The 12,551-nt window shown below is 42.9% G+C and overlaps 1 protein-coding gene across 5 annotated transcripts in view; it reads left to right on the forward strand.

Moving 5' to 3' along the window:
* The window catches only part of col15a1b (collagen, type XV, alpha 1b), a 43,816-nt gene that overhangs the window by 4,452 nt on the left and 26,813 nt on the right, over positions 1–12,551 (forward strand). For 4 of the 5 annotated variants that reach the window (XM_061693579.1, XM_061693580.1, XM_061693581.1 and 1 more), the window contains exon 1: positions 8,470–8,986. The exons of the other annotated variant lie outside the window; for it this stretch is intronic. In XM_061693579.1, the coding sequence (XP_061549563.1) occupies positions 8,641–8,986 (346 nt within the window). In that variant the 5' untranslated portion in view covers positions 8,470–8,640. Of the gene's footprint in view, positions 1–8,469; positions 8,987–12,551 lie in introns of those variants that run through there. 5 annotated transcript variants of the gene reach the window in all.

Raw genomic sequence — 12,551 nt, forward strand, 5'->3', positions numbered from 1 at the left:
GAATCTCAGCTCTGTGTGAGTATTCTCCAGGTACTAAGACGGTACGAAAACATGCATCACTTTTGTATACGCTAGTTGTCTTCCTTCGTTAACTCTTTCAAAGTGCACCCATAGTCTGCTTTTCAACCAGTTTCCACCCATGACATTATTTGTCGCCAGCTCCGTTAAGCATTGAGCGAGACACAAACCTGAAGTGTGACCACGGCATGGTCACACACGAAATTAGTGCGGCTCCGCCTGGATGTCGTCGGTTTATTAGGATTGGACTGACTCAGGGCAGTGTGTGGAATGTGTTCATTGTGCAAAAGTGACTTGGATTGGAAAATGGTTTGGCACAATGGAACTACTGTAAAAGGTAATGGTGTAACAGTCAACACTTTTGCATTTTATGGGAATGAATATCATTAACTGGAAACTGTAATGCCGAAAGACTGGACTTTGGGGTGGGGGGGGGGGGAATGGTGTAGTTCCACCGTTGTGTTAAGGATAACGAGGAGTCAAAAAATTCAGAAGTTAAACAAATTCAAAAGGTTTTGGTTGATGAATGTTGTTCATTCAGTCTACTGTACATAAGTGAGTAGCTGCTGATGTTTGTATCTTCATTTCCATGGTTACTTTTGAAAGGTTAACCATGAATCATCATCATTGTGTATGTTACAAAAGCTATGCTTTGGGGCAGAAAGACTACAAAGAACGTCTGTCTACTAATCGAAGGACTCCATGTAACTTCATATAGTTGCAAAAAACGTTTAAGCGTTTATGCGGCCCTGTAATATTTAGATTACCATCAGCATTATATTTATTGTATGACTGCTTCATATTTTTTCTTTTTTGGGGGGAGTAAAATAGATTTATGGAATTAAAGGTAGTCCAATACTGTAAATAACATTAATCTATAATAATACTTTAGTTGTTGAGTTGTGCCCAAATCAAATCTAAACACTTGAAATATTGATCTATTGTGATCGGCAGGTTGAGCCAAGAGCCGTGATAATGCTCCACTCGAGCATCGATCTCTGCGATTACGCATCATTAGCTTCCGGATCGCCCTCTTCCGCGCAGAGATGTCTGCGTCCAGACTGTCATTGCGCCACATTTAAAGGGATTGAGAGGACCTGCTTTGATTGGCAGCGAGTGAAATCAGCTGTTAACGCACCCCGGATCCGCCGCACTGGTCTAACCTGCCCCTGGCACACAATTGCGCCACCCACCATACTGGATTGGCACTAGTCATGAAAATAGGGCCTGTTATGTATAATGTTACCATGAAATATATACATTCCATCAAAACATGTTTTGTCCTCTAAAAGTAGTTGTATTTTTTATTGAACAATGAAACCTTCAACCCACAAGAGGTTACAAATGTGCAAATTCAGTGATATTAGAAGTTAGTAAAAAAGAGGAATGAGATCCAACAGAACATTAGAGTAAATGACGATACATGTATTATTTTGAATTCATTTCTGATTGCAATTAAACGTGAATAAACATAATAGTCACGTTAGATCAAATGCATTAGCTGGTAAAACACAGCCAAACAAATCGGTTGTTTACCGTTGTGATTGAAAGTACGGGAGGTTTCATTTCAATGACAACTGGCTGCTGATGCATTTCTGTCAATCAACGACACGTTCCTGCATCGAGACTCAGTTGAAGTCTGAAAAGAACCTTTGAGCACCCCAACATAGATGAAAGTGGGTGTCAATAACAAACCAGAAGGCGAGGACCAGTGCTTACTGACAGGCTGATCTTATCTGACCTAAGTAACACAAAGATGTGTGTGTGGGAAGCCAAACTCACTAGAATCATGTGGTATATTTACTTTCACTGTGCAAGCGCACGGAAACGTACTGCATATTAACCAAACAGGTATAGCTACCATACTCTTGTGGACCAGTATTGTTGGGCTCACCTTAAGCAAGGCACAGAAGCCCAAATAAGTTTGTTTTCAAACACATCGATAAATCCATTATTTTTCTCGCTCCAAATTGACACCACATTTAATATCTCCTTGTCACACTGGTTTGGTTTTCAGCCCCTCTATTGACTGTCAAACCATTTAAATAACTAACTGACTAACTAACTAACTAACTTTGGGTCTATCTTGGCCATCATGTTTATTTATTCTTTTTCATTCACTTACAGTAAATGTGCACCCTTCAGTATCCAGACTGCAAAACTGTGGTCCAAAAGTGCAGAAAGGCTTGTTGACAGATACATTTTCAGAAATGGGCAGTTAACAAAAGACATAATTATAATTTGGTTTGTTTGTGCACATTTGTTCCTCTGTTTCTGGGCTGATGCACGTCAATGGTTTAGTTAAAAAGACAAATTGAGGAAAAGTCCTTTACCCACTCGACAAATCAATATCATCAGTAGCAGACTCTCTACAACTCAACTGTCTGAGTTGTTATAATATTGACAATTTAGTTGACAGTCTTGCCGTCGTAACAATAGGCAGACACAAACCAAATGAAATGGCCACAACGGATCAGCATTTACTAAGCGACCCATGACTGTTACAACCAGCTGCTTAGCTCTCTAAGCATTAAGTGTTGTCGAGTGAGCACACTGTAGATGGTATTCTGCCAGTAACACTGTGCAGCAAATATGAGATAATATTTTCCTGTCATTTTTTTTCTGAAGGTTCTCTTTCATGCCACACAATAAATGTCTGTCACCAAGCAAATTGCTCCAATTTCTTTAGTAGGCACATCACTGGATGACCTCTTTGTGCGCTTCAGGGGCTGAAATGCGGGTGAGAGGACGGATGGCAGGAGATTTGGGAAGTGGGATGGGGTAGAAGTCAGAGACACTTGGTGTCATGGAAACAAGCCCTCTGCAGATGGTCACCTCTGATCTCCAAAGTCCAAACAATGCATTCCTTTATCTGCAGCATGCTGTAGGCCTTCCAGTGTGGTGTTGAGAAATCGAATGTGTTCCAAGTTCATCTCAACCTCGACGACTGTCTGATATTATATTAGTACAATTGATTGTTGGTGAACTTTGTCTTTGTCTTGTGAAGCAATTGAGGCCAAATGGAGTACAAAAGTACGACGCTAACTTAAGATCAGCTATGGATACATAACAATGTTAAATTGCTAAGACAATTGTTTGCAAAAATAGTGCATTTTTTTCTTGAAATAGTGAATTGAGGAAAACGAAAACGCACTTCTTGACCGCTCAAAATAAACTTTGACAAATATTTCATTCGTGATTAATATTCCACATGGGGGGATTGCACTGGGGTCCTTGGTTTGCAACGGAATTCCCCAATTTGCACGTAAGTCGAACCGCGTTGTACAGTAAATGCACAGTACAGTCGATATTTGTCATTAATATTCATTACGTGCAATTTATATCATCAAAATTTCACAATAAAATACTAAACAGTAAATGTTTGTATGAAAAAATAACTTCTCGGCCAAAAATATATCACGATTAAATGCAAAACAGTGAATACAGCAATAACTGTGAATGTGCCTTCTCGTGCCGTGTGACTTTCTTAAACTCGAAATGTATTGTATGTCAGGGCCAAGTAAACGAGGGAGCCCCTGTATCTGCCCCTTTATTCTGATTTGTTGTGTAGTTTAAGTGCAATCTTGCTAACATACTGTAAATAAACAAGGTGACGAACAAAACTTCTTCTCCTTGGACTTGATGATGGAGACAAATAAAAACATCAGCTCCTACAAGGCTGTAAATATTGATAAATAGTACTAATCAGCACTTCAGTAATAAACAAGTACGAGAGATGCAATAGAACCACAACTCGAGGAAAAGAGAGTTCCAAAAAAAACACTCGCTAATAACGGGCTGGGTTCCGTACACAGGTAGGCAGTCAGACAAGGCAGAAGTATCCAAAAATGGGAGGTTGAGAAACACACAGGGTTAGAGGTTATTTGAGTTCAATAGTAATGGAAAAGTACAACAAACTGGCGAAGAGACAGAATGAAACACTGGCAAAAGTACTTCAGTCGATAATAATAATAGTAGAATTACTGATCCAACCCCAGTACTTAAATAAAAGTTTTGAAAAAAAGATGTGGAATGAAATGTACATCCATCCATCCATCCATTTTCTGAGCCGCTTCTCGTCACTAGGGTCGCGGGCGTGCTGGAGCCTATCCCAGCTGTCATCGGGCAGGAGGCGGGGTACACCCTGAACTGGTTGCCAGCCAATTGCAGGGCACATACAAACAAACAACCATTCGCACTCACAGTCACACCTATGGGCAATTTAGAGTCTCCCATTTATGCATGTTTTTGGGATGTGGGAGGAAACCGGAGTGCCCGAAGAAAACCCACGCAGGCACGGGGAGAACATGCAAACTCCACACAGGCGGGGCCGGGGATTGAACCCGGGTCCTCAGAACTGTGAGGCTGATGCTCTAACCAGTCGGCCACCGTGCCGCCATGAAATGTACATATGCCATAAATAACAAGATGAGCAGTTTACAGTATTTCTCAATTGCTAAAACACAAAACCTTTTTTGTCTGAACCAAATACTCCGCCCAGAACCCGCTTATTGAATTGGTACAACCCCAAGCGCTTTGCACCTCGTTTGACACCACTTGCAAACATATTGCTACCCACCAAAACACATTTTGCGCTGATGCACTTGCATAATGCACAATGATAAGCACAGGTAGCAAAAGTGAAACTCAGTAAAAGCACCGGTGTCTCAACATCAACACATCAACTCAAAACTTTGTTTGTTTGTTCAATGATCACTGGTTGCTGACGTTTCACTATTGATAGAGACAATCAGATTATCAGCAGGTATTAGACAAAGAATCATTTGATACACATATATGTCATAAGAAATATGGGGCAACATTTGTAGACCGTGTTCTTGTCAATGGTTTGGCAATGAGTGAAGCGGGAACACAACATACACTCAGATTTCTGGCGACGTCGGTGTGGGGACAATTTTAACATTAAAAGACAAGGTCCTGCATCGGTCCTCAGAATTGTATGCAGGGTCAAATGTTTGGGTTAATCCGCCCCTCGGGGCAGCCCGTACTTGTGACAACCTCCTTGACTCCCACGGTTCTCCTATTTTCGCCTTTCTTATTATTTTGTCTCTCTTTTAAGATCTGTGTTTGTGTCACACGTAAGAACCTACTAAAGAGCTTAATTCCACACAATTCTTCCATCTCAAGCATCACAAGGAGAACCAATACAAATAAGTGGCATTTTCAAGTCTTTGTTTGTGAAATTAGTTCATCATAATTCTCTGTGTACTCTTTAGTTTCGAGTATTCCTCATTCTATTGACAAAAAATGTCATTATTTTGTATGTATTTATTATGCTTGCCTTGTCTTACCTTTTTCTACAACTTTTCTATTCCTGGTTTACGTCACGCTTTATCCTCTTCACGATCCCTGCAGACATCAGACGAAATTAATTCAATTACAGGGCACATAGAGACAGACAACCATTCACCATTGAATGGGAATTGAACCCGCACCACCTGCACCTTCAAGTCCAGTTTTTTTTTTCAATGATTTTGTTGTCTGACAGGTCACACCAGTTCGGGGGACTTTCCAGAAGCATTCAAATTTGTTCAACAAAGCCGAAAATAGCATTTAGTCTTTATTTTCTCTTGGGTTCATATTAAGTGCCTTGTGGCAGTTTTAGTTATAGTCATTATAGTCTTTAATTCACGCCATCCCATGACTGCCTTCTCCACATGATGACATATTTTCTTCTACCTCTGGACCGCCTGGACTGTCCTTTCTAACCGAACACGGTCCCGAAATATGAAATGAAAAACACATCGTAGGAGGAGTGGGAGAGTGAGAGGAAGCTGGGGGAAGTGCATGAGAAAAGCAGAGTTTCAACACTGGGGTCATTGATTAGTGGCTACAGTGTGTGTGTTTGGGGGGTGCGTGTGTAAGTGTAAATGGAAAAGCGAGAGAGAGAAAGAGAGAGAGAGGTATACCATTACCTGTCCTCTCTGTTTCACCTTTGTGCCCTTCCTCCCATGTTTCTGCTTTATGCTAATGTTGAGTTATGTTTTTACTTGTTTTACTCTTTTCAGCAATTCAGTTTGAGCACGTCTGTCTCACAGTTTAAACGTTTGGGGTCCCAATCTCGGCTCCAGCCTTCCTGTGTAGAGTTTGCGTGCTTCCCCCCACGTGACAACAACATGCGTGTTACATGACGTTAGGCTCATCGAAGTCTCTGAATTGTCCGTCGGTCAATAGGGCAAGCGGTACACGAAATGGACAGATGGATGCTCTCCTGACAAATATATGCTTTATTAGGAAGTTATTTGAGCTTTATTTTATTATTTTGTTGTTGTTGTTTTTTTTTGTTTTTTGTTTTTTTAGCATGATCCAGTGTGCCATGAATAACATATTACAGTCACAGAGTTGCGGTCATGTCAGAATTTGTCAAATTGTTGTACAAATGTGCCCGCTCTTCAAACAGCACAATTCAGGCAAATTTGACAAACATCCAGAACAATAATGCAAACATAACAAACAAAGCAACAAATATAAACAACCATATAAACTAACACAAAGACAGAACTGCACACGTGTGTGGACAGGGTACCAAAGTGTCTGAGCACAGGATACTAAACTCACACGTCATTGAGTTTCGGCTTGCATTGCTTTGTATGACCACTAGAGGGTAACAAAATATCAGGATGATTATGTGTTCTCAGTTTATCTGTCATGCCATAAATCCTATATAGAATATCAAACGCCATTAACACTATAACAGTTGTAACAATTGAGACTAAAATTGAGTCTAAATACACCATTGGTATACTTTTCACTTGTGTCTGTGGTACCCCCAGTCTTTAAGGGCATTCTTTGGGCCTCAAGGATGTTTATAGTTAATAATACATTTATAGTAACTAGCGTGATTGGCTGTGACAGTAAAGCAATTAGAGTTTATTGTCAGGGCTGTTGGGTAGAGCGGAAAGCGAGAGGGAGGTGAAGGGGTTACTTTCCCTGGAATCCAGAGGCCCTAAATGGGGTCACATGGGTATGAGTCAACATGTAAATGTTCACGCTGTACCTCAAAGTGTGTATCAAAGACGTGTGATTTTAATGATGGCTGCTTTGTGTCGATGAATTGATAAAGATAATGATTCATATATGACACTTTTTCTTTCAGAATGAACCCGAAATATACCCCACCCGACTATACGTCACTGCACTACCGATCTCTAACGCGACCCCTAAAGCCTACCAGACCACCCCGGACCTTTCTACTCCTCCTCGCAAACTAATCCACAAGGATCCAAGTTTTCTCAGACTCACTAAACTCATCATCTGCTCCATTAGAGGGTATCCGACCATTCTTCCCATCATCTATTAGTGTACTCCAACAACAATGGCACCCTGGTTTCACCTTTCAGACAATTAGTCACTTCAATAACCAGTAGTTGCCACAGTGAGTAATGTTCTACAAAGTCTTTAGTTCACGCGGCGAGCAGTTTAGAAAATGGATGGATGGAGGTTCTCCTACAATATTGTATAATCACTTCATTTGAGTAGCACACCTTTCAGTGTGTCTGCTCAAAAAAGAAGTCAAGTCAAGTTTGGCAATCGAATTGGATTTGGACAATTTATAAAAGTCCCGAAGCCCTTATATTTGACACAGTTCATCAGTATTTATTTTAAAGAATTTCATTCTCAGTCGCACAAGTTTGCAAGCAGCTCATCCGACGTAAAAAGGATGCAGGTGGGGGATAAGTCCAAAGGTACAATGACAACTCTGGCTCGTAAGGTCTGCAGGCCACCGCGTACCAAGCGAAAGGCGACTGAACTAGACCGACGCCAAAGAGCCGTACTGTTTATCCTCACTAGGGTCGCGGGCATGCCGGAGCTGATTCTGGGGCGAAAGGCGGGGTACACCCCAAACTGGTCGCCAGCTAATCGCAGGGCACATCCAAACAAACAACCATTCGCACTCACATCCACACCTATGGGCAATTTAGAGTCTTCGATTAACCTACTGTACATGTTTTTGGGGATGTGGGAGGAAACCGGAGTACCCGGAGAAAAGCCACGCAGGCACGGGGAGAACATGCAAACTCCACACGGGCGGGGCCGGGATTTGAACCCCGCCTCCACCTCGCATCATCTAGCCCCCCTCTCCTATCTCTCGCCCAAAGTAAGTCACTTCAGCTGGTCACCTTGACCCTGAACTTGCGAAGTTCTGCACCAGCAGCATATACTGTAGATAGGTCTGAATTGCAGTTCATACCTACGTATGTGTGAATAGTGTTGCGTTTTGTGGAGGGAGAGTTGGATACAGAGAGTTTTCAAAGAGAGAGACAGCTGAAGAGATGGAACGAGTAATGAGCATACTCTCAAATCTGCCCGTCCACACAAGTGAAGGGACAAGGGAGTGAAAATCAGCTCTGCTGTGTTGTGGAGGGCCAGAGGAGGGGGAGTCACTCATTACAGAGCGAGGCGGGGAGGGAGAGAGGCAATCGAGAGAGAGGGAGGTTAAAGAGCATGAGAGGGGATGGAGCAAGGACAGTGAGAAGGTACAAGATGGTTCACTTTTCTTGATCTGTCGGATCACTTGTTATTAACTCTGATTGTTGGTGAAGCACATCATTGCTACACTTGACAGGATCCGACTTTTAGTCAAGACCCAGGGAGAGGAAAATGGGAACTCTTTGCATCGCTCTTGCTCTTTTGCTCGTCTTGTGCGTGCCTGTACGAGCTCAATGGTGGAGTTTCAGCTGGGCGAGGCCGAGGAGCAGCCCTAACCCCGCTCCTCCATCCATAACTTCACCGAGCCCTTCGAACGTGCCCGCGACAACAGCGTGGGTGGCACATGAGGACGAGACAACAGGGACCACTTTCACTCGTGCGATCCAGACTGGGATGTCTACTCTTAGCAGAGCAGGGTACACGTCTTTCCGTGGAACGCTACCTCCAGATGTTCCTACAGTTGTGATGGTCAGTAATGCCAGATCCCATTTCAAACCACTGAAACACTGGAAGACGGGTGAGTGTACCAACTGGAGGGTATTCGACAGCCGTTCAATGCTTTGAATCGTTGTTTATCGTGACGTTGTGGCTCATTATTGTTGCATTATGAGAAATGATGTATGTGGAGTTCAGTGTGCTTTCAGTTTTGAACCAGGATCTGTAATATCCTGGGATTGTTTGTCATTGTTGCGACTGTAACTTTTTTTCAGATTTTCAATTAGTTGTACCTAGGGCGGCGGCACGGTGAACGACAGGTTCACTTGTTATTAACTCTGATCTGTTATTAACTCTGTTATTAACTCTGTTCACAAATCCGCCTCCCAGTTCTGAGGACCCGGGTCAAATCCGGCCTCACCTGTGTGGAGTTTGCATGTTCTCCCCCTGTTTCTCCGGTTTCCTCCCATATCCCAAAAACATGCATAAATTGGAGACTCTAAATTGCCCGTAGGTGTGACTGTGAGTGCGAATGGTTGTCTGTTTGTATGTGCCCTGCGATTGGCTGGCAACCAGTTCAGGGTGTACCCCGCCTCCTGCCCGATGAGAGCTGGGATAGGCTCCAGCACGCCCGCGACCCGAGTGAGGATAAGCGGCTCAGAAAATGGATGGATGGATGGATGGATGGATGGATGAATCTAACTATAGCAGATATAGGTCAATGTTATTTATTAATTAGAATTTTTGGAGATTTGGTTCCAAATCTCACAGGTTGCCTTTTTCAAGGCATTGAATCAATCCCAACTGGACTGTTCTGGGTGGCCGAGAAGACGTACCGCCTCTCATCCCAAACGGGCTTCATCAGTTCATGCACAGGGCTCGTTACGACCAGCACTAGCCGTGTGCTCGCCCTAGCGTTCTGGCTAGCCTTGTGCATGAAAATAAATAAGACGCTTGGATGAAAGGCGAAAATGTCTTTTACAACAACCTAGACCAATTGGATCGATTCAATCCACTGAGAAGGAAATGACCTGGAAGCATTAGAATATTCACAGGCTGTCTTTCCAATTGCACATTGTAAGCTAACAATGTCCACTTCAGTTTGGATTACATTTTTTTAACTCAAGAACCAGGTTGCGAATTGAGTTCCTCACCGGGATCAATACTTATTAAACCACGCATTGCTGTATACTGTACAATATAAAGTAGGACAAATCAAGAATACGAAAGGCAAACGTGAATCAAAAAGCCGTTTGTGCGTCTGGTAGATGACCAGCAAAACACATACAAAAGCATTGACGAGCCAATAATAGGTGACTCATTTGTGGACCCTAAATCAGGCAAATGAAATGACTGTGAAATGAAACAATTTGTCCACACAAGGACCCCTTTATCACATTAAGGTCATGTCAGAAGACGACATTCGATACTCTCCTGGACAAATGTAAATTGTTGAAGCGGCTTGCTGGCAGCATTCGGTCCAGAGACATCCCTTTCTTGAAGCCCTTGCTTTTGCTCTGGTGGCATGCTGGTATGTGAGATAGCCGTACCCTGATGTGCATTGCACTAAATCTTTGGGAGCCGGAGAAATCTACGGGGAGTGGGCCGAACAGCGGGACGCTTTTGTGTGGCATGACAGGGTCACGGTGGGTTTAAAAGGTTATGTGTGGGAACGCGGAGGGGGGTGGCTTTTATAAGTCGCGCCAAGCTGATCAAGCATTCATGTGGCCAACATGATGAGGATTATGTGGAGTTCGAGGGACTTTGGGGACAAATTGTGGCACAAAGTTAGCTTGATGCCTGACAGATTTACTGTATGAAAAGATGCAAATTCTGATGAAACTTGAATTTGTTAATGAAGCAACAACCATAGTCTCCCAGATGACCAAATGTCTGCTTCCTGGGTACAGTCGAGGTGCCCTTGATCAATGCGCTGTCCGTGCCCGCGCCCCAGCTCGAGACACGCAGCACTCTGGGCACCCCTTTTAATCTGCCATCTCCCCTTGCATGCCTGTATGCGTGTGGTCTGGTTCTGTGTGGAGCGTACTGTAACACACACACACGAGGGAAAGAAAAAAAGAAAAAGGGTTTATGATGAGTGTGCTAGTTTCCTCCCTTGGATTCTCTGTGCTCAGGTGTAGGTCGTTACATTAATACTTTTAACCAACGTGGACATGCGTAGTGGGAGGCAAGGGCGCTTTCTGATATGGGCAATATGGGTAGCGGCCCAGGGCGGCATTCGGTACATTGATTTTCACTTTCACTTTGACCCTTTATAAATCAAGTTTGAATGATTATCATATTCAATTTCAAAGTACTTAAGCAGATTTCTCTGTTAACGGTTGAGTGTGATCAAGAAAGTGCCAGAAGCAACAGCCAGGAAAATCTGAAACTAGCACTCACCGCGCGCCCTCTAATGCTCGGCCAATGCCGAGAACATCTTTCATTACCGTGGCGAGTCAGGAGCGAGGTGGTGACGACAACAAAACTCCATATCATATTGGTTTTCACTGATGGGCTTATGTGAAAGTACTTACTTTAATCAATGTTTAATTTTTTAAAAAAATACATAGGTAGGTCAATTCAATTACCTTTCATTCAACTCGTCACTTCATCAACGAAAAACGGATAAAACTAACAGAAACTGTGTAGGGTGACACTACAGCGGCAAGTAAATGTGCAATTTACCCAAGCCCTCAGAAATTTTTGTATTTCTTTCTTTCTTTATTTATTTAGTGATGAATGAAGAAAAATGGTCTGCAGCAAAAAGAACACAGTTTTTAGTTCAGGGCAAAAGGGCAGATGCTTGCGCACCACTTAGTGGCTATGCGACCACATGCCTGAGGTACAGCTTACAGTTATGCCTACGCCCTTCTTTACAAAACATAACAGAAAACATTCAAGGCCCAAACACAAACACATTTCGGAATCTTAAGGAGTTTAATTAAATTGATAGTACAACAACAAAAAAACATGAATCTAACAAACAGAAGTTGCAATATTTTCACAGTGTCTTGTTAATGCCGGATTCTCATATTTTTTGAGTACGTCAGTTTTAAACATCCATCCATCCATTTTTCAACACCGCTTATCCTGGTTCGGGTCACGGGACGCTGGAGCCTATCCCAGCTGACTTCGGGCGAAAGGCGGACTACACCCTGAACTGGTCGCCAGTCAGTCGCAGGGCTCATATAGACACGGACAACCATTCGCACTCACATTCACACCGTCACTGAGTGGGAACTGAACCCACGCTGCACGCACCAAAGTCAGGCGAGTGGACCACTACACCAACAGTGACCGTCAGTTTTAAACATATTTTTAAAAAGTGTAGAGAACCACACCTCTTCAAATCATTCTACTCAATCCACACATTTTGAGACAATTTGTCAACAGAGTTGCTTCCAGTTATTATTCCACAACTAATGACTACATCTGATGATAAAGTATGTGAACTTTGTTTTGTGTTTGTTTGCTTTTGATAGCAGTGACCGCACGCCTCTGCTTTTCGTGTTTGTAACATCGCATCTATAAATGCAAAGCGTTGTGTACTGTATCATGGTCTGCGGATGTATAGAGGCACATTGGTTCATCACTCTCTCTCTCTCTCTCTCTCTCTCTCACTCTCTCTCTCTCTCTCTCTCTCT

This window comes from Phycodurus eques, chromosome 13 (genome assembly GCF_024500275.1).
Source record: "Phycodurus eques isolate BA_2022a chromosome 13, UOR_Pequ_1.1, whole genome shotgun sequence".
NCBI lineage: Eukaryota > Metazoa > Chordata > Actinopteri > Syngnathiformes > Syngnathidae > Phycodurus > Phycodurus eques.